Source organism: Pristiophorus japonicus, chromosome 20, assembly GCF_044704955.1.
Source record: "Pristiophorus japonicus isolate sPriJap1 chromosome 20, sPriJap1.hap1, whole genome shotgun sequence".
Classification (NCBI taxonomy): domain Eukaryota; kingdom Metazoa; phylum Chordata; class Chondrichthyes; family Pristiophoridae; genus Pristiophorus; species Pristiophorus japonicus.
Window position 1 is genome coordinate 13411805 of NC_091996.1, and position 23382 is coordinate 13435186.

The following is a 23382-nucleotide window of genomic DNA, read 5'->3' on the forward strand; positions in this document are numbered from 1 at the left end:
AGTCTCCTATACCCTGCCTACGATAAGAGTCCTGTATGAAATGAGCTTGGGGCAGCCTCGATCCAGCTCTCAGTGGGTGCAAGGCACAGCACAAAAACAAAACTCCTGACTTGGCACTAATTTGGCAATCTGAATCCGGTGGTGCGGTAAAATGGGAATGGCACACCAGTACAATAGGAGACGGTGCTCTGAGGTGCACTGCTGGTCTGTGCAGAGGGCAGGGGGATGGGCGAAGTTAATCCAGGCAAATGGTTTACTACGCCGAGTGGTTCCTGTAATGTATTTGCTTCACGGGTTCTTTGCTTCAGAATTCAGAGCAACACATTGCTATTAAGAACTAGTTGGTTTATTAGCAAAAGGTTTAACAATCACACTGCACATCACCGGTTCATCCACCGGGCTCACAACCACCTGCCTCATCGTGGATCCCCCGAACCCAACTGGCTGGGGTTTTATTGAGTCTTGTCACCATCACGTGATTGGCTGAGCCACTCCCAACTCAACAACTCGACAAACCTGAGAGCATACCCACCGGTACATATATTACAGTTCCCATACCATAGCATTTCAGCACAGAAAGAGGCCATTAAGCCCATTGTGCCAGTAGCTGGTGCTAGCTTGTCAACTGGAGCCGTCCTTTCCCAATCCCATTTCTGTGCCCTTTTGCCCCACTCTTTTACATTATTTCTCGTCAAATACTCAGCCAATTCCTGTTTAACAGATGTTACAGCTTGGGCCTCAGTGGCCACTCGTGGTAAGCCATACCATATTCTCGCAGCACTGTGCGTAGAAAGAAAAATGTATCTCTCCGCCTCACCACCCACCCTTTTTTCTTCGTTTGATGATGTTGACTATGAACCGCCCCCTTCCAGTGTCAGTTGCAACAAGCATAGGAAATATCCTTTCGCTATTTATCCTTGCAAGACCTTGCATAATTTGAAACCCTCCTTTAGATCTTCCCCAGCCACCTCAACCATCGCCACATTTTTCAAGCATTTCTTTATTAATCGAGTCATGGCGTACAAAAGCAAGGACATTGTGCTGCGCCTTCACTAATCACTGGATAGGCCGCAGCTGGAGTATTGTGTTCAATTCTGGGCACTGCACATTAGGAAGGGTGCCAAGGCCTTGGAGAGGGGGCAGCGGAGATTTACGAGACTGGTACCAGGGATGAGGGACTCCAGTTAAGTGGAGAGACTGGGGTCGTTTTTCCTTAGAGCAGAGAAGGTTGAGAAGAGATTTGATAGAGGTGTTCAAAATCAGGAATGGTTTTGATAAGAGTAAATAAGGAAAAGCTTTCTAGTGGGAGAAGGGTCGGTAACCAGAGGACACTGATTTAAGGTGATTGGCAAAAGGAGCAGAGGTGACAAACATATTTTTACACAGCGAGTTGTTGTGATCTGGCATGCACTGCCTGAAAGGGTGGTGGAAGCAGTTTCAATAGTTATAATGAAAAGACAACTGGATAAATACTTGAAGGGAAACATTTTACAGGGCTATGGGGAAAAAAACCACAGGTTGGGCCTGTACTCATTGGAGTTTAGACGAATGAGAGGTGATCTTACTGAAACATGTAAGATGCTGAGGGGGCTTGACAGGGTAGATGCAGAGAGGAGGTTTCCCCTCGTGGGGAAAACGAGAACTCGGGGGCATAGTTTTCAGAATAAGGGGTCGCCCGTTTAAGACGGAGATGAGGAGGAATTTCTTCTCTGAGGGTCGTGAATCTTTGGAAATCGCTACCCCAGAGAGCTCTGGAGGCTGGGTCATTGAATATATTCAAGGCTGAGATAGACAGATTCTTGAACGATAAGGGAGTCAAGGGTTATGGGGAACAGGCAGGAAAATGGAGTTGAGGGCAAGATCAGATCAGCCATGATCTTATTGAATGGCGCAGCAAGGTCGAGGGGCCGTATGGCCTACTCCTGCTCTGATTTCTTGTTTTTATGACCAGGGCAACGGGATTAATTGATAGCTCGACCAAAGAGTTGGTACAGGCACAATGGGCCGAATAGCGGCCTCCTGTGCTGTCTCGTTCTATCATTCTTCAGAACGATAAATCTGGTTTAATTCTAATGAATCTTTGCTAAACACTTTCCTTTACTCTAACATCCTGGCTATAATGGAGCTCGCCCAGAACTGCACGCAGCATTCCAACTGTGACCTGACCAGTATCTTAATTCGACATCACTTCCCTTCTTTTGCATTAATACCAGGAGGCGCAAGTTTAAAAATTGGGAAGTTGGGGGGGGGGGAATATGGAAATCTTTCACCTAAAGGGTTTTCAGGTTGTGGAATAAGTTAAGCGCAGGAGGCCATTGAAGTAGACCGCGTAATTGGGTTCAAGAGGCAATTGGATGTGTGGCGGGGTTTTCCGTGGCGGTGAGGTGTTCTGGCCGGGCAGTCAGCCTCCAGCGCCCCGCAGTGATCCTCGGGTCCGGTTTAGCGGCAGAGCGGTGCAGCACCGCCCCTGGTTGCAACACCGGCACGAGTTTGAGCTCCTGCCCGACCCGCACGCCCCCGCAGCGCGCCTGGCGGTGACCTCCTGGGAAATCAGGGCGGCCCAACCATCCCGTCGGCGAAGAGGAGAGGGTAATGGACTCCCACAGTGTGATTGTTTTTTCTTTTAATTTTTTTTAGCGACTTGTGTGTTGTGGTGGCGTGGGCAATGTTTTGGGAAAGTTTATGTGGGGTTTTTTGTTTGGTTTTCCCCCCTCGGGTGCGTCTCTCGGAACGCTCCCGGCCCGGCTCTTTAGCTCGGGAGTTTCCCGTCCGAGCGCTAGGAGAGGTGTAAAACGCCTCCCTTCGCGTTTGCGCCCCCTGACTCACCGACTGAGGCGCAAACTATTCCTGGCCGCTAACTTTATCGCCCCGTCGCCATTATCGCCCCAAAAACATCAAGGCCGAAAATCCTTCAGAGCCCTTGGCCCATTTTGCTGCATTCTTCAGTGTGGCCTTGACTTGAGGGCAGTGCGACCATCCAATCCAGGGTGAAGAGCTGAAGTAATATGTCAGCCACAGTCACCACCCCCACCGTTCAGTCTGAAGTGGGCGTGGCACATTTGAGGGCTGTGGTGGCTTGTTGGCAGCGCTTCAAAAATGTTGTGGCTTTTTTGTCTTTCTTTTTTTTTTCAAATGCTGTGAAGTAAAGCCATTAGCTGTGGATCCTCGGGCTTCCTGTCGAGCAGCACTGTTTCGGGAGCAATCCTACTTAAAGGGAATTGCAGCTCCCACACTTGGGAACAGGAAAGACTGTGCTGCCCAATACGTCCGACTCTTTTTATTTGATAGATGAGGCATCACCGACCCACCTTTTCACCATATCCACCAACCTTTTCTCTCTCCGGAAACCATTCTAATTGACCCCCCTTTAATTTATTTCATGACTTTCGCCCTTTGGCTGAGACACAAATTTTACTCTCTTTCCCTTCTAAGCTCCTCGATTTTAAACTTGTGTTTCCTGGGAATTGAACACTTTACCACAGTTAACCATTTTCCACGATCAGTCTCGTCAATTTTCATCATAATCTTAAAACTTCAATTAGTTCACCACAGCCTCCTTTCCCTCCCCAAAAAAACAAACCCTACTTCCTTAACTTAACCATTGTTCTTGATACTTGCTTTCATGTTGATTACAGCAATACTATCCTTTGCTTGTGCGCAAATAAATTATCTGCCACATTTCCTACATTACAACAGTGACTACAAGTCAAAAAGTACATCATTGCCTGTAAAGCGCTCTGGGACATCCGGCGGTTGGGAAAGGTGCTATAGAAATGCAAGTGTGTCTCTTCTTTTCATCCTAACATAGAGTCTGACTCATATTTTACACAGCATTCTCTTGTACTCTGTTGCACTATCCGTGCAACCCAGCTTGTCTTATTTGCCGGTTTTTGTGGAACTGCACCCAGCACTGTGCTGACGGTTGATTTGTATTTAGATTATGTGGCCAAGTCTCCGGAGCGGGACTTGAATCCACGCCTTTCCGGCTCAGGGCATCTGTGACTGTTCCACTTAACTAAGCTAGAAAGAAAGAAAGACTTGCATTTATATAGTGCCTTTCACAACCTCCAGACATCTCCAAGCGCTTCACAGCCAATGAAGTACTTTTTGGAGTGTAGTCACTGTTGTAATGTGGGAAATGTGGCAGCCAATTTGCACACAGCAAGCTCCCACACATACACATCTGATAATGACCAGATAATCTGTTTTTGTTATGTTGATTGAGGGATAAATATTGGTCAACACTCCGGGGATAACTCCCCTGCTCTTCTTCGAAATAGTGCCATGGGATCTTTTACGTCCACCTGAGAGAGCACCGAAAGACGACACCTCCGACAGTGCAGCATACCTATATATATTTCTAAAATATGTTTTCATACAGTCACATACAAAATAATACACACAGATATATATGCAAGCGTGACGTCCGAAATCTGGAAACCCCGGTACCGAGGCCATTCTGGATTCCAGGTATTTCTGGATTTCGAAAAGTCTTTGCCTGGGCCAAGGTGGTGGTGGTGGGGGGGGGGGGTCGGTCTGGCTGAGGGGGGTCGGTTGGGGCGGCGGTCGGGCTGAGGCTGGGGGGTGAGGTGGGGTGTCGGTCGGGCCGAGGGCAGGGGGAGGCCGGGCCAAGGTCGGGGGACGTCGGGCCGAGGTCAGGAGGAAGTCGGGCGACCGGATATCGGGCGGAGGCGGGGGGAGGTCGGGTGGCCAGAGGTCAGGCGGAGGTCGGATAGCCAGAGGTAAGGTCGAGCTGGGGAAGGTCGGGTCGACGGCGGGGGGTGGGGGGTTCGGATCTCGAAACATTTTCCAATTTCCGGATGACCCCGCCACAAATCAACCTGGTGTCTGGATTCCGGGACATTACGGATTCTGGAACTCCAGATTTTGGACGTCGCACCTGTATTCAGAATATGTATGTATATATGGACACAGATATAAATATATAATGCACACACATTGATCTACTACCTGAATGTGGCATTGTTCAATTTCCATACCAGCCATCCTGTGAGGTTATCCACTTTGGTAGGAAGAGCAGAAAATCAAAATATTATTTAAATGGAGAAAGACTACAGAATGCTGCAGTACAGAGGGACCTGGGGGTCCTTGAGCATGAAACACAAAAAGTTAGCATGCAGGTACAGCAAGTAATTAGGAAAGCAAATGGAATATTGGCCTTTATTGCAAGGGGGATAGAGTGCAAAATCAGGGAAGTCCTGCTACAACGGTACAGGGTATTGGTGAGGCCGCACCTGGAGTACTGTGTACAGTTTTGGTCTCCGTATTTAAGGAGGGATATACTTGCATTGGAGACAGTTCAGAGAAGGTTCATGAGGTTGATTCTTGAGATGAAGGGGTTGTCTTATGAAGAAAGGTTGAGCAGGTTGGGCCTATACTCATTGGAAGAATGAGAGGTGATCTTATTGAAACATATAAGATTGAGAGAGGGCTTGACAGGGTAGATGCAGAGAGGATGTTTCTCCTCATGGAGGAGTCTAGAACGAGGGGACATAGTTTCAGAATAAGGAGTCGTCCATTTAAGATGGAGATGAGGAGGAATTTCTTCTCTCAGAGGGTCGTGAATCTTTGAAATTCTCTGCCCCAGAGAGCTGTGGAAGCTGGGTCACTGAATATATTCTCGGCTGAGATAAACAGATTCTTGAACTATAGGGGAGTCAAGGGGTATGGGAGAACATGATCAGATCAGCAATGATCTTATTGAATGGTGGAGCAGGCTCAAGGGGCCTGACGGCCGACTCCTGCTCCTATTTCTTATGTTCTTATGTTCTTGTCCTTCAGCCTCTGTGTGAGATTTGACTATTTAGTTCCAATTGATTCTGGGTAGTTCCGTCCTTCTGAAACAAACCCTGCAGGAATTGGGCTGGGATTGTCGCAAAGTCATTTCAAGTACGTTCCTTGCAGCCAGGAGAGAGGCGAAAGTTTCATCCGATACACTTGAGTTGGTTTCAAAGACATAAATATCTCTCTCCCTCGCCAGCAGATTCTCCGTGACATATATTAATTCAGACGAAATACTGTTTTTTGAGGACAAGGGGTGTTACACTATCGACTGCAGGGCGTCTGATTCTGCGAGTGAAGCTGTGTAGCGTGACTAGGTGTAAGGGAATAGACTGAGGGGCTGGGGGGGAGATAGGAGCGGAGCCAGGAGGAGAGGAGGCTTGAAGGGTATTAAAAAAAAAGAGACAGAAAGAAAGACTTGCATTTGTATAGCGCCTTTCGTGAGCACCAGACGTCTCAAAGCGCCAATGAAGTACATTTGGAGTGTGGTCACTGTTGTAATGTGGGAAACGCGGCAGCCAAATTGCGCACAGCAAGCTCCTACAAACAGCAATGTGATAATGTTCAGATAATCTGTTTTTAGTGATGTTGGTTGAGGGATAAATATTGGCCAGAATAGCGGGGGTTATGCTTGAACTGTATAAAGCACTAGTTAGGCCACAGCTGGAGTACTGAGTGCAGTTCTGGTCATTACAGGAAAGATGTGATTGCTCTGGAGAGGGTGCAGAGGAGATTTACGAGGATGTTGGCTGGACTGGAGAATTTTAGATATGAGAAAAGATTGGATAGGCTGGGGTTGTTTTCTTTGAAACAGAGCAGGCTGAGGGGAGACCTTATTGAGGTGTATAAAATTATGAGGGGCCTGGATAGAGTGGATAGGAAGGGCCTATTTCCCTTAGCAGAGGAGTCAACAACCAGGGGGCATAGATTTAAAGTAATTGGTAGAAGGTTTAGAGGGGATTTGAGGGCAATTTTTTTTACCCAGAGGATAGTGGGGTCTGGAACTCACTGCCTGAAAGATAGAGGCAGAAACCTTCACCACATTTAAAAAGTACTTGAAGTGCCGTAAGCTGCAGGGCTACGGACCTAGAGCTGGAAAGTGGGATTCGGCTGGGTAGCTCTTTGTCGGCCGGCATGGACTCGATGGACCGAAATGGCCTCCTTCCGTGCTGTAAATTTCTATCATTCTATGATAAATTTCACAATTGATTCTTTGTGAACAATATAGGCTGTGTCTACTTGCGTGAATGAGAGCGAGAAAACGACCGCACAGATTGTACACCTGCTGCATCTTCTGTCGGTGTTTGAATTATAAATACTTCACAAATGTATAATTAAACTGAGAGGGAGACTGGCAGGAATCCCCCTTTCTCCTCCCCCCCCCCCCCCCCCCCCACCATGCCGAAGTCCAGCTGTCCCAACACAGTGCTCCAAAAACTCCAAAGCTCCACACCACCCACCCCAGTTTTGCCAAAGCCCGAAACCATTCCCCAGTGCAGCTAAACCCCATTCCTTCATCCCAACTCCTGCTTAATACCAGATAGAAGAACATGAGAAATAGGTGCAGGAGTAGGCCATTCGGCCCTTCGAGCCTACACCACCATTCAATAAGATCATGGCTGATCATTCCCTCAGTATCCCTTTCCTTCTTTCTCTCCATACCCTTTGATCCCCTTAGCCATAAGGGCCACTAACTCCCTCCTGAATATATCCAATCAACTGGCATCAACAACTCTCTGCGGCAGGGAATTCCACAGGTTAACAACTCTCTGAGTGAAGAAGTTTCTCCTCGTCTCAGTCCTAAATGGCCTACCCCTTATCCTAAGACTGTGTCCCCTGGTTCTGGACTTCCCCAACATCGGGAACATTCGACCCGCATCTAACCTGTCCCGTCCCGTCAGAATCTTGTATGTTTCTATGAGATCCCCTCTCGTCCTCCTAAACTCCAGTGTATAAAGGCCCAGTTGATCCAGTCTCTCCTCATATGTCAGTCCAGCCATCCCGGGAATCAGTCTGGTGAACCTTCGCTGCACTCCCTCAATAGCAAGAACGTCCTTCCTCAGATTAGGAGACCAAAACTCAACATAATATTCCAGCTGAGGCCTCACCAAGGCCCTGTACGACTGCAGTAAGACCTCCCTGCTCCTATACTCAAATCCGCTAATAATGAAGGCCAACATACCATTTGCCGCCTTCACTGCCTGCTGTACCTGCATGCCGCCTTCACTGCCTGCTGTACCTGCATGCCAACTTTCAATGACTGATGAACCATGACACCCAGGTCTCATTGCACCTCCCCTTTTCCTAATTTACCGCCATTCAGATAATATTCTGTCTTCGCATTTTTGCCCCCAAAGTGGATAATCTTACATTTATCCACATTATACTGCATCTGCCATGCATTTGCCCACTCACCTAACCTGTCCAAGTCACCCTGCAGCCTCTTAGCGTCCCCTTCACAGCTCACACTGCCACCCAGTTTAGTGTCATCTGCAAACTTGGAGCTATTACACTCAATTCCTTCATCTAAATCATTGATGTATATTGTAAATAGCTGGGGTCCCAGCACTGAACCCTGCGGCACTCCACTAGTCACTGCCTGCCATTCTGAAAAGGACCCATTTATCTCGACTCTCTGCTTCCTGTCTGCCAATCAGTTCTCTATCCACGTCAGTATATTACCCCCAATACCATGTGCTTTGATTTTGCACACCAATCTCTTGTGTGGGACCTTGTCAAAAGCCTTTTGAAAGTCCAAATACACAACATCCACTGGTTCTCCCTTGTCCACTCTACTAGTTACATCCTCAAAAAATTCCAGAAGATTTGTCGAGCATGATTTCCCTTTCATAAATCCATGCTGACTTGGACCGATCCTGTCACTGCTTTCCAAATGCACTGCTATTTCATCCTTAATGATTGATTCCAACATTTTCCCCACTACTGATGTCAGGCTAACCGGTCTATAATTACCTTCTTTCTCTCTCCCTCCCTTTTTAAAAAGTGGTGTTACATTAGCTACCCTCCAGTCCATAGGAACTGATCCAGAGTCGATAGACTGTTGGAAGATGATCACCAATGCATCCACTATTTCTAGGGCCACTTCCTTAAGTAATCTGGGATGCAGACTATCAGGCCCCGGGGATTTATTGGTCTTCAACCCATCAATTTCCCTAACACAATTTCCCGATAACATTTTACTGAAAGAACTTGCATTTATATAGCGCCTTTCACAACCTCAGGATGCTCCAAAGCGCTTTACAGCCAATGAAGCTTTTTTAATACATATACAGGTAAAGAAAACTATATACTCATTTACTGTTTTTACAAAATAATGGACAGAGTCAGACAAAAAAAAGAAAGACTTACATTTATATAGTGCCTTTCACAACCTCAGGACATCCCAAAGTGCTTCACAGGGGCAATAAATTACTTCTTCAAGCATATTCACTGTTGTCCTGTAGGAAACGCAGCAGCCATTTTGCGCACAGCAAGCTCCCACAAACAGCAATGTGATAATGACCAGATAATCTGTTTTAGCGATGTTAATTGAGGGACATCGGGCATAACTCCCCTGCTCTTCTTCGAAATAGTGAGATCTTTTAAGTACACCTGAGAGAGCAGATGGCGCCTCGGTTTAACGTCTCATCCAAAAGACAGCACCTCAGACAGTGCAACACCCCCTGAGCACTGCACCGGGCCTGTCGGCCTAGATTTTTCTGCTCTAGTCCCTGAAATTTGATTCCCGAAGCACCAATAAAAATTGCAGAGTACCGTTTAATAAAAATGGAATTTGACTTCTTCTCTAAGTCAGTGGCCTGATATTATTATTCTCTGTAGTACAAACATGGCCAACCGTTATAAAACTGAAAATCTTCGCATTCGCCAGGAGCAATGCCACAGTGGGTCCGCGAGTGTCATAATTTTTCAATAAAACTTCGACGCCGAAATTTATAATGGAAAGTGCCGATGTAAACATTTATAACACGAATCCCGAGGGAGACGTCTGTAAGGGGAATGTCAATGGGAATGGTTGCCTGTCACGAGGTAGCTGCAGGCCTCCTGCCACTATGTGGCACTGCAGAGTGTCCTGTGCCCTTCACCTGGCAGGTGAGCTCTCGTTTTAACGACCTGCAGATCATAACTCCCAGAAACGGTGGAAATCCAGAATAGCAGATTCATTCGGACCGGAAAAATTGTGTTTACGTTCCACGTGCAGTACGCAGGCTGTTGCCCAGATTGCACACTGAGCGTAAATTTAACTTCTGGCGATAGCGTGAAACATAACAAAAGAAATAGGAGCAGGAGTAGGCCATTCGAGCCTGCTCCACCATTTAATAAGTGGCACTCCCTCGGCTCGGCACTGCACTGGGAGTGTCAGCCTGGGTTTTTGTGCTCAGGACTCTGGAGTGGGACTTGAACCCACAACCTTCTGATTCGGAGATGAGAGTGGTATTCACTGAGCCACAGCTGACAGACATATAAGGTTCAACTATTGACCCAGAGCTGGTTCGGGGGCGGGGGTGGATGTTCAGTGAGAGAGGGACTCGTCGTGTTGAATCCTGGATGTGACCCAATACTGAAACAGTTGAGCAAGTGCCTGCTTGTGGGTGTCGCCACGTTGTGAAATTGCAGAGTTTCATTGAGAGTTTGGTATTGGGTGGGTCCCACTAAGAGCCATTTATGGCTGATCTGATCTTGGCCACAACTCCACTTCCCTGCCCGTTCCCCATAACCCTTGACTCCCTTATCATTTAAAAATCTGTCTATCTCCACCTTAAATATATTCAGTGACCCCCAGCCTCCACAGCTGTCTGGGGCAGAGAATTCCACAGATTTACAACCCTCTGTGAGAAGAAATTCCTCCTCATCTCAGTTTTAAATGGGCGACCCCTTATTCTGAAACTATGCACCCTAGTTCTAGATTCCCCCATGGGGGAAACATCCTCTCTGTATCTACCCTGTCACGCCCTATCAGAATCTTATACGTTTCAATAAGATCACCTCTCATTCTTCTAAACTGCAATGAGTATAGGCCCAACCTGCTCAATCTTTCCTCACGAAAGGGGCGATATCGGATCAGTTGGCCGTGGTTGACCCCACCCAATTTGACCTTTCCATTGACAGCACAGTGGTTAAGATACTGGATCAATAATCCAGAGATCTGGACTCATGATTCAGAGATCTGAGTTCAAATCCCAACACGGCAGCTGGGGGAATTTAAATTCAGTTAATTAAATAAATCTGGAATTAAAAAGCTAGTATCAGTAACGGTGACCATGAAACTACTGGATTGTCGTTCAAAACCCAACTGATTCACTCATGTGTTTCAGGGAAGGGAATCTGCTCTCCTTACCCGGTCTGGTCTATATGTGACTCCAGACCTACAGCAGTGTGGTTCACTCTTAACTGTTCACTGAAATGGTCCAGCGAGCCACTAATTGCCTTGTACAAGGCAGCTCACCCCCACCTTTTCGAGGGCAATTAGGAATGGGCAATAAATACCGGCAACAAACAAATATTTAAAAAATATTTATATAGCACCTTTCCCGACCACCGGACATCCCAAAGCAGTTTGCAGCCATTGAAGTACTTTATGGAATGTAGTCACTGTTGTAATGTAGCAAACACAGCAGCCAGTTTGCGCACAGCAAGCTCCCACAAACAGCAGTGTGATTGTAACCAGATATCTGTTTCAGTGATGTTTATGGAGGGATAAATATTGGCCAGGACACTTTATATTTAAAAAAAAATTGTTCCTGGGATGTGGGCGTCGCTGGCAAGGCCAGCATTTATTGAGGTGGTGAGCCGCCGCCTTGAACCACTGCAGTCCCTGTGGTGAAGGTGCTCCCACACAGTGCTGTTCGGGAGGGAGTTCCAGGATAACTCCCCTGCTTTTCTTCAAAATAGTGGCCATGGGATCTTTTTATATCTACCTGAGAGGGCAGACGGGGCCTCGGTTTGACGTTGCATCCGAAAGATGGCACCTCCGACAGTGCGGCACTCCCTCGGCACTGCACTGGGAGTGTCAGCCTGGGTTTTTGTGCTCAGGACTCTGGAGTGGGACTTGAACCCACAACCTTCTGATTCGGAGATGAGAGTAGTATTCACTGAGCCACAGCTGACAGACATATAAGGTTCAACTATTGACCCAGAGCTGGTTCGGGGGCGGGGGGGGGGGAGGTGTTTAGTGAGAGAGGGACTCGTCGTGTTGAATCCTCCTGGATATGACCCAATACTGAAACAGTTGAGCAAGTGCCTGCTTGTGGGTGTCGCCACGTTGTGAAATTGCAGTTTAATTGAGAGTTTGGTATTGGGTGGGCCCACTATAAAAGATCCTAATTTAAAAAAAGCTCTCTTTTCACTAACTAACTGCGCAGGGTGTAATCTGCCTGAAGAGTTACACATTGCAGGTTACCGCTGTGCATACTACACCCTTGTCTCTTTATGTCTGCCTCTCTTACTCTGTTGGTTCATTTTGCAAAAGCTGGGTCCGAGATAGAATCAAAGAATTTCACAACAGGGAAGGTTGCCATTTTGCCCAGAACTCTTCGCGTTCTCATCTCAGTCCTGCCCCCCTGCCCTTTTTCTGCACCCTTTACGACTTTGCTTTTCCACCTCCTGACCCCTTCCCTTCGTTCTTTTGACCACTGGCCGGCGGAAATATTTTTTCCTGATTTACTGTATCAAAACCTCGCAAGATTTTGAACGCTTCCGTGGGATCTCCTATTGGAAATATTCGCTTCTCGAGTTCACTAAGGGAATCGAGGGATGTGGGGTTTAGAGCGGGAAAGGGGAGTGGAGGCCGAGTGGTTAGCCATGATCTTATTGAATGGCGGAGCAGGCTGTGGGGCCGAATGGCCTGCTCCTAATTCTTATGTTCTTAAGGCACTTTACGTTCGTGAATTGATTCCAAGAGAGCGGTAGACTCGTGACCATCTTGTGCCACACTCCCCTCTTTTACCGACTGGTCTCCTGTGAAGCGCCTTGGGACGTTTCACTACGTTTACGGCGCTATATAAATACAAGTTGTTGTTGTTGCTGGTGCTGCTCCCATTGGAAGTTGATGACCAGCGATTCCTTTCGTTGCAAGCGAAGGAATCTGGCTGCGCACTTTCACCTTTTCAAGAGGGCCGAATGCGAGACCCAGAGAAATCTCTCTGGCCCACAGGAGGAGGCGGAGGAGCGTGCGTTTGCCGGGCACTGCGCTCTCCTGGTGTCACCGCACCGTCACGTGATGTTGGGGGAGGAGCTGACGGGGGTCTGTATCCACGGTGACCGTTGCTGCCTTTGCGGCTTGTCGGGGCCCAGTCACGGGCTGCAGACCCCACGGATCCCCCGTGCACCATGACAGCTGGTGGGACTCTCCACACGATGACCACTGAAGATAAGGGGCGGGGTGGGGGGAATCCTAAGTACCCTCACAGCCAGCCGCCTTTATGTATTCTCAAAGGTCCCAACAATAGCTGCATCACCTCACAGCGCTGGAGCCTGCTCTAACCGAGTCCCCACGCAAAATATCTCGGAAGAACTTGTTCCTTTATTTTAACAACCGTTAATCATCGCTTCCAGGAGCAGGATCACAGGCCCTCAGCCAGCCGACGGCACAAACAAGATCACAAGCCTCCATCTGAACACAGCTCTCTTGGGATCAGTTAGCCAAGAAAAAGGTGCCTCAAAATTGACCAGAGACTAGAGAAGCTAACAAAATAAATAACACACCTGTCCTCCTTATAAAGCGACCTCTTGGACCTGTCCTAATGTCTCCTCCTCTGGTTCGGTGTACCTTTATTGTCTGATTACACTGCTGTGAAGCACCTTGGTCGTGCGCCCCTCTAATTCTGCCCTCCTGAGCATCCCTGATTATAATCGCTCAACCATCGGTGGCCGTGCCTTCTGTTGCCTGGGCCCCAAGCTCTGGAACTCCCTGCCTAAACATCTCCGCCTCTCTACCTTTCTTTCCTCCTTCAAGATGCTCCTTAAAACCTCCCTCTTCGAGCAAGCTTTTAGTCACCTGCCCTAATTTCTACTTATGCGGCTCGGTGTCAAATTTTTTAACTCTCATAATACTCCTGTGAAGCACCTTGGGATGTTTCACTGCATTAAAGGCGTTATATAAATCCAAGTTAAAGGTGCTATATAGGACATGTGAACATAAGAATCAGGAGCAGGAGTCGGCCATTTGGCCCCTCGAGCCTGCTCCGCTATTCACTCAGGTCATGGTTGATCTTCTACCTCAACTCCACTTTCCTGCACGATCCCCATATTCCTTAATGCCCCAAAATGTATCGACTTCTGCCTTGAATATACTCAACGACTGAGCATCCACAGCTCTCTGGGGTAAAGAATTCCAAAGATTCACAACCCTTTGCATGAAGAATTTTCTCCTCGCCTCAGTCCTAAATGGCCGACTCCATGTTCTCGATTCTCCAGCCAGGGGAAACATTTTCCCAGCATTGACCCTGTCAAGCCCCTTAAGAATTTTCTATGTTTCAATTATATCACTTTCTTCTAAACTCTAGGGAATATAAGCCTAGTCTGCTCAGTCTCTTCTGGGCATCTTAGAACTAGTCCAGTGAACCTTCATTGCATTCCCTGTAGGGCAAGTATGTATTTCCTTCAGTAAGGAGACCAGAACTGTACACAATACTCTAGGTGTGGCCACACCAATGCCCTGTATAATTGTAGTAGGACTTCTTTATTCTTGTACTCGAATCTCTTTGTAACAAAAGCTAACACACCATTTGCTTTCTCAATTGCTTGCTTGTACCTGCATGTTAACTTTCTGTGATTCATGTACAAAAACACCCAGGTCCCTCTGAATGCAAACATTTCCCAATCTCTCACCATTCAAAAAATATTTGGCTTTTTTGCTTTTCTGACCAGAAGTGGATAACTTCATATAAATGCCTGTGTTGTTGTCGAAGAGTGCAGCAACATCTGTTTCGTTGCTGTTCCACTTTATGGCGCATTTTGCAAAATGAATGTTTCTTGATCCACGCACACCGCATTCATGGATGTGTCAGCCGTGGCTCAGTGGGTAGCACTCTCACCTCTGAGTCAGAATGCTGTGGGTTCAAATCCCACTCCAGGGACTTGAGCACAAAAAAATCTAGGCTGACATTCCCAGTGCAGTGCTGAGGGAGAGCTGCACTGTCGGAGGTGCCGTCTTTCGGATGAGACGTTAAACCGTGGCCCCGTCTGCTCTCTCAAGTGGTCGTAAAAGATCCCATGGCCACTATTTCGAAGAAGAGCAGGGGAGTTATCCCCAATGTCCTGGCCAATATTTATCCCTCAATCACCATAACAAAAAAAACTAATTATATAGTCATTGTCACATTGCAGTTTGTGGGAGCTTGCTGTGTGCAAATTGGCTGCTGCGTTTCATACATTACAGCAGGTGGCAACACCCCAAAAGTACTTCATTGGCTGTAAAGCACTTTGAGATGTCTAGTAGTCGTGAAAGGTGCTATATAAATGCAAGTCTTTCTTTTCTCAGAGGCTCCCGTGAATCGCAACTGCGAGTGGCACCTCAGCCTCCCGATTCCATCGTGGTTTGTGGTTCAGTCCGAACCTTCTGCTTTCCTGTTCCTACTGTGGAGCACATACATGTTACATGCATCAGCGGCACTCTCGCCTCTGAGCCAGACGTTTGTGGGTTCAAGTCCCACATTGGAGATTTGAGCACATAATCCAGGCTTGACACTCCAAGTGCAGTGCTGAGGGAGTGCTGCGTGGTCGGAGGTGCCATCTTTTGGATGAGACGTTAAACCCTGTCTGCTCTCTCAAGTGGACGTAAAAGATCCTATGGCCACTATTGTGGAAAAAGAAGCAGGGGAGATATCCCCACTGCCCTGGTCAGTATTTATCCTTGAAGCAACTTCACTAAAACAGATTATCATCACATTGCTGTTTGTGGGAGCTTGCTGTGCGCAAACTGGCTGCCGTGTTTCCCACATTACAACAGTGTCTACATTTCAAAAAGTACTTCATTGGTTGTTGTAATGTATTTGCTTCATGGGTTCTGTGCTTAATAGCAATGTGTTGCTTTGAATTCTTAAGAACTAGTTGGTTTATTAGCAAAAATTTAACAATCACACTACACATTAGCAGTTCATCCACTAAGCTCCCAACCACCTGCCTCATCGTCAATCCCCCGAAACCAACTGGCTAGGGTTTTATTGAGTCTTGTGTACATCACGTGACAGGCTAAGCCACTCACAATTCAACAGCTCTACAACTATTTTAAGTTATAACTTTAAGCCAAGTGCCCCCGTTGGTAAAGGGGCACAATGACTAGAATCCAAAAATTAACAAATAAACATTAAAGGGAACCTTAACAAATCAAACAATGGCTCCATAACTATTTTGTGTAAAACAATAAATCAAGTGTCCCCTGCTAGAGGGGCACTAAAACCGACAAATTAACTTTTACATTAGTGGTTCAAATTGAAATTTGGTTGCCGGGGGTGATGATGCACTCCAGTCCCTCCGGCGCCCACCTCTCACAGAAGGCCGAGAGCGTACCGGGGGACACCGCGTGCTTCATCTCCAGGGATACCCTGGCGCAAACATAACCGCGGAAGAGAGGCAGGCAGTCGGGCTGAACGACTCCCTCGACCGCCCGCTGCCTGGACCGGCTGATGGCCCCCTTGGCCGTGCCCAGGAGCAGTCTGCAGCTCTACAAACCTGTGAGCATGCTCACAGTCGCATCCATTACAGCTGTGAAGCTCTCTGGAGCACCCCGAGGTTGTGAAGGCGCGATAGACTATGGACATATCCCTCTGTGTGCGTCGCAACCTGCTGCTGGGGGGGTGAAGCGTTAGGACAACACTCGCTCCACAGCCTTTCCGCAGCTGGGAGCGGGGACGTCGGGGATCAGAGGGAGGACGGGAGTATGCCTAATAACAAGTGTCTCTGCGGCTTCCCCTTTTTTTTTGTTGTTGAACAGCCCTGAAGGAGATCCACACACTGCTGGGGAAATCGGTGCACCTGTACTGCTCCGGAGAGTGGAACGCCAGCGAAGTGCCGCTGGGCACGGAAAACCTCGACACGTTCCTGGAGGCTGCGCCTACCCACCCTCCCCCCCCGCTGCAGAACCGAGGATTCACAGGTAAAACCACGACGGGACAGGGAAAGACCCCCTTGGTCCATCCCTCCTGCCCCACACAATTCCAATACCTTGTGTATCTTGAAACCTTGAAACGTGCAACATTCTTACGGGGCTTGATAGGGTAGATGCAGGGAGGATGTTTTCCCCCCTGGCTGGAGAGTCTAGAACCAGGGGGTCACAGTCTCAGAATAAGGGGTCGGCCATTTAGGACTATGAGGAGAAACTTCTTTACTCAAAGGGTGGTGAATCTTTGGAATTCTCTACTCTAGTGAGCTGTGGAGGCTCAGTCTTTGAGTATATTCAAGACAGATATCGATAGATTTTTGGATGTTGAGGAAATCAAGGGATATGGGGATAGTGCAGGAAAGTGGAGTTGAGGTAGAAGATCAGCCATAATCTTATTGAATGGTGGAGCAGGCTCGAGGGGCCGAATGGCCTCCTGCTGCTCCTAATTCTTTTGTACCACAATATATATACACTCCCCGCCCATCCTAAAAACCACGTGATCTCCTGGGAGAGGCGGGAAAACAGATGAAAAACGCCCAGGCCATAAACAATCTGGGAAATTCCTCTCCGAAGCCCCTTAGACAATTGTAACTAAGTCCACGAAGAGCACTTTGGCCCTGATAATTCCTTGCAGTACCTGCCTTCTGTAAGAGGTGATCTCTGCCCCAGGCAGGAACAGGTCCAGCTCTCGCTTGGAGGAATTCAACGAACCAGCATTCACCACACGAGACGGCAGCCTGTTCCAGAGGCCCACTGTTCTCTGGGAGAAGAACCACCTCCTGACATCTAAACTAGATCTAGTCTCAGGATAAGGGGTCATCATGATCACCCTCGATGTTGAGGAAGACTTGCTTCCACTCTAAAAGTGAGTTCTTAGGTGACGGAACAGTCCAATACAGGAATTACAGTCTCTGTCACAGGTGGGGCAGACAGTGGTTGAAGGAAAGGGTGGGTGGGGAGTCTGGTTTGTCGCACGCTCCTTCCGCTGCCTGCGCTTGATTCCTGCATGCTCTCGGCGACGAGACTCGAGGTGCTCAGCGCCCTCCTGGATGCTCTTCCCCCACTTAGGGCGGTCTTGGGCCAGGGACTCCCAGGTGTCGGTGGAGATGTTGCATTTTATCAAGGAGGCTTTGAGGGTGTCCTTGAAACATTTCCTCTTCCCACCTGGGGATCGCTTGCCGTGTAGGAGTTCCGAGTAGAGCACTTGCTTTGGGAGTCTTGTGTCGGGCATGCGAACAATGTGGCCCGCCCAACGGAGCTGGTCGATGCTGGGGACAGAGATGAGGAGGAATTTCTTCACTTAGAGGGTTGTGAATCTTTGAAATTCTCTGCCCCAGAGGGCTGGGGATGCTGAGTCTCTGAATATATTTAAGGCTGAGATCGATAGATTTTTGGACTCTAGGGGAATCAAGGGATATGGGGATTGGGGTACAAAGTGGAGTTGAGGTCGAAGATCAGCCATGATCTCATTGAATGGTGGAGCAGGCTCGAGGGGCCGAATGGCCGACTCCTGCTCCTATTTCTTTCGTTCTTAAACAACTGAACATTGTGACCCTGGTGTTCCAAAACCTATTTAATTGGACCAGACTATCAACTGGAACTCAATCTGCTCCTTTCATCATCTTAGAAAGTGGATCAGATCATCCCTAAGTCCATGCCCCTCTAAAATAAGAACATAAGAAATAGGAGCAGGAGTAGGCCATTTGGCCCCTCGAGCCTGCTCCGCCATTCAATAAGATCATGGCTGATCCGATCATGGACTCAGTTCCACTTCCCTGCCCGCTCCCCATAACCCTTTACTCCCTTATTGCTTAAATATATTCAATGACCCAGACTCCACAGCTCTCTGGGGCAGAGAATTCCACAGATTTACAACTCTCTGAGAGAAGAAATTCCTCCTCATCTCAGTTTTAAATGGGTGGCCCCTTATTCTAAGTTTTAGTTTCCCCCATGAGTGGAAATATCCTCCCTGCGTCGAGGCCCCTCATTATCTTATGTGTTTCGATAAGATCATCTCTCATTCTTCTAAACCCCAATGTGTATAGGCCCAACCTACTCAACCTATCTTCATACGTCAAACCCCTCATCTCCGGAATCAACCTAGTGAACCTTCTCTGAACAGCCTCCAATGCAAATATATCCTTCCTTAAATACGGAGACCAAAACTGTACGCAGTACTCCAGGTGCGTCCTCACCAATACCCTGTACAGTTGTAGCAGGACTCTATCCCAAAATGTAGATTGCTAACTCTTTCAGCCGATCTTGATAACTAAGATGCTTTAAAATGGATACTGTGAGTTCGATTATCCATCCCCCTCCCAATCATAACAGACGTCAATTAAAGGGGACCCTAAATTAAAGGGGACAGATTGATGATCCATTGTGAAGGGAAGAATAAACCCCTGAAGCTTAATTTATCGACCTAATTCGTAGTCTGCAGGTGGAAGGGCTTTAAACAAAAGAAATAGTCGGAATCTGCTGCTTGGTGCAGTTCCACTCATGCCGGGAAAATCTTTCCCTTGGAGCAGAGAAGGTTGAGAGGAGATTTGATACAGGTGTTCGAAATCCTAACTGGCTTCGATAGAGTTAGTAAAGGGAAACTGTTTCGAGTGGCAGAAGGGTTAGCTGCCAGAGGGCACGGATTTAAGGTGTGTGGCAGAAGAACCAGAGGGAACATCGCAAACATTTTTTTTACACGTCAAGTTGTTGTGATTGGAATTCACGGCCTGAAAGGGCGATGGAAGCAGGTCCTAAAGGGAACTGGATCAATACTTGAAGGGGAATAAAATATGCAGGGCCACGGGGACAGAGCAGGGAGAGTGGGACTGATTGGATAACGCTACCTGGGAGCCAGCACGGGCACGATGGGTCGAATGGCCCCCTTCCTATTTTTATTTATTCATTCCTGGGGTGTGGGCGTCGCTGGCAAAGCCGGCATTTATTACCCATCACTAATTGCCCTCGAGAAGATGCTGGTGAGCTGCCCTCTTGAACCGCTGCAGTCCGTGTGGTGAAGGTACTTCCCCCAGTGCTGACTTTGTTGTAGTGGTCTCGCTGAGTCATTCCAGAGGTCAACCACATTGTTGTGGGTCTGGAGTCACATATCGGCCCAGACCGGGAAAGGACGGCAGATTTCCTTCCCTGAAGGACATTAGTGAACCAGGTGGGTTTTTCCGACAATCCAGTAGTTTCATGGTCGTCATTACTGATACCAGCTTTTTTAATTCCAAATTTAATTAAATGAATTTAAATTTCCCCCAGCTGCTGTGGTGGGATTTGAACTCGTGTCTGTGCTGTATCATTCTTTGATTCTAATTATCCATTTCCACTCCCGATAACAACAACTTGTATTTATATAGTGCCTTTAACGTAGTAAAACATCCAAGTTGCTTCACAGGAGTGATATAAGACCAAACAAATAAATTTGACACGGTGTGAATGTGTATGCTTTGTTACAGATCGACTGTTTTATATCTACACCTCAGGAACCACCGGTATGCCCAAGGCGGCTATTGTTGTCCACAGCAGGTAAGGAGCCCATGTGTTATCATAGGCAGTCCCTCGAAATCTTGCTTCCACTCTAAAAGTGAGTTCTCAGGTGACTGTACAGTCCAATACAGGAATTACAGTCTCTGTCACAGGTGGGACAGACAGTGGTTGAAGGAAAGGGTGGGGTGGGGAGTCTGGCTTGCTGCACGCTCCTTCCGCTGCCTGCGCTTGTTTTCTGCATGTTCTCGGCGATCAGACTCGAGGTGCTCGGCGCCTTCCCTGATGCTCTTCCCCCACTTAGGGCGGTCTTTGGCCAGGGATTCCCAGGTGTCGGTGGGGATGTTGCACTTTATCAAGGAGGCTTTGAGGATGTCCTTGAAACGTTTCCCCTGCCCACCTGGGGCTCGCTTGCTGTGGAGGAGTTCCGAGTAGAGCGCTTGCTTTGGGAGTCTCGTGTCGGGCATGCGAACAATGTGGCCCGCCCAACGGAGCTGGTCGAGTGCGGTCAGTGCTTCGATGCTGGGAATGATGGCCTGAGTGTTGGCCATGTGTTAATGAAGTCACAAGACAACTTAGCCCATCGAGTTCACCCCTCCTCTGCTCCGACTCACCCAGCCCAACATCTGACCACATTTTGAACACCGCTGATCCCTCTGTCCCCGACGTTTCGTCTAAGATCTGTTTTAAATTTACTGCACAGTGACGACACTTCTGACGTACTATCGGAGGTGCCGTCTTTCGGATGAGCCGTTAAACCGAGGCCCCGTCTGCCCTCTCAGGTGGACGTAACAGATACCATGGCCGCTATTTCAAAGAAGAGCAGGGGAGTTATCCTCGGTGTCCTGGGGCCAATATTTATCCCGACAACAACATCACAAAAAAAAACCCAGATCAACTGGCAATTTATCTCATTGCTGGTTGTGGGAGCTTGCTGTGCACAAATTGGCTGTGGTGTTTCCCTACATTACATCAATGGCAACACCTCAGAAGTACTACACTGGTTGTAAAGTGTTTTGGGTTGTACATGAAAGGCTTAATATAAATGCGAGTTATATTTAGTCCACAGCACATTCGGCTGTGGACTAAATGGCCATTCGGCCCAACTGGTCCGTGCCGGGGTTTATGCTCCACACAAGCCTCCTCCCATCCTACTTCATCTCACCCCATCAGCACACCCTTCTATTCCTTTCTCCCTGATCTGCTTATCTAGATTTCTCTTTAAATGCATCTGCTGTTGGCCTCAACTGTGGCAGCGAGTTACATTCTCATCACTCTCTGGGTAATGAAGTTGCTCCTGAATTCCCTGTTGGATTTATTAGTGACTATCTTATATTTATGGCCTCTAGTTTTGGTCCCTTCCCACAAGTGGAAACATTTTCTCCACATCTACCCTATCAAATCCTTTCGTAATCTTACAGACCTCTCTTGGGTCCGTCCTACAACAACAACAACTTGTATTTATATAGCGCCTTTAACATCAGCTGTGGCTCAGTGGGTAGCACACTCGCCTCTGAGCCAGAAGGTTGTGGGTTCGAGTTGCACTCCAGGGACTTGAGCACATAAATCCAGGCAGTTCGGATGAGACGTTAAACCGAGACCCCGTCAGCTCCCTCAGGTGGACGTAAAAGATCCCGTGGCACTATTTCGAAGAAGAGCAGGGGAATTATCCCCGGTGTCCTGGGGCCAATATTTATCCCTCAATCAGCATCACTAAAACAGATTATCCGGTCATTATCACATTGCTGTTTGTGGGAGCTTGCTGTGCGCAATTGGCTGCCGCGTTTCCCACATTACAACAGTAACGACACTTCTAAAGTACTTCATTGGCTGTAAAGCGCTTTGAGACATCTGGTGGTCGTGAAAGGCGCTATATAATTGTCTTTCTTTTTAATAAATCGTCCCAAGGTGCTTCACAGGAGTGTTATAAGTAAAAAAAAAAATTGACAGCGAACCACATAAGAAATTAGGGCAGGTGACCAAAAGCTGGGTCAGAGAGGGAGGTTTTAAGGAGCGTCTTAAAGGAGGAAAGAGAGGCGGCGAGGTTTAGGGAGGGAGTTCCAGAGCTTTGTCAGTTGGGTGTTGGCAACTGGTGTCTGCCTAACTCCACTGGTGTGGTGATTTAGGGCCTTTGGTATGTGCATGAAGGTTGAGATCACAGATCTTTTGTTTAGTTTTAAAGTACGAGGAGGAGTGTTTGGAGGAAGGGTCGACAAGTTGTGGCATTTCCTGAAATCTGAGGGTTCCAACGTCGTGGGAAAACTGCACAGGATGTCGGCCAGGAAATCTTCCGGCTTACTGTGGGGGGGGGGAAAAACTCCTGAGGTAATAATTCTTGAGGCCGTAAAGGATCCTTGAGCCCCACGCTTTACCGCCAGTCGCCCGCATCTCCTTCCTCGCACCGAGGAGGGATCGCCACCATCATCATCATAGGCAGATCCCTCGTATCGAGGATGGCTTGCCTCCACGCCAAAAAGGGATGAGTTCACAGGTGTTTCAATGAAGGGCCGAATATTCCAGGTCCTGAACTGCATCCTGAAGGGCGGAAGATGCCTGTGCGTGGATTTTTTTTAACGTGGGGTGGCCGTTGCACACCAGCCACCACGCGGGCTTGACAGAGCTCGGTCTTGGTCCAACGGCAAGGGTTATCCAAGACAACTAGAGACCTGCTCTGCTGCACGGGCCTAGTGCGCAGACATATCGCACAGTGTGGGCTGGGCCCGTGCTGCCCCCTGGGCCCTCGCCTCTCCTGGGCCCCGATCGCGTCCCTCTGCAATCTCTCGCCGCTCCTTCGTCCCGACCTCGCCGCTCCTGCTGTACCTGCCCGCGCTCCAATCACTGACCTGGGCCTTGACGTCGCTCTTGGCTGCCGTCGCCCTCCTGCACCAGCTCACGCTGCCCAGGGGCCACTCTCTGACTGACTCCGCAATGGTAACCCGTCGGTTTACTGTCTCCCATCACCTTAAAAAAAAACA

General features: G+C 48.2%; 1 protein-coding gene across 1 annotated transcript in view; it reads left to right on the forward strand.

The window, feature by feature from the left end:
* Positions 1–23382, forward strand: part of LOC139233165 (long-chain fatty acid transport protein 4-like) — a 79934-nt gene that overhangs the window by 28948 nt on the left and 27604 nt on the right. The window contains exons 3-4 of the mRNA XM_070863761.1: positions 16754–16915; positions 20380–20449. Coding sequence (XP_070719862.1) covers positions 16754–16915; positions 20380–20449 — 232 coding nt within the window. The remainder of the gene's footprint in view (positions 1–16753; positions 16916–20379; positions 20450–23382) is intronic.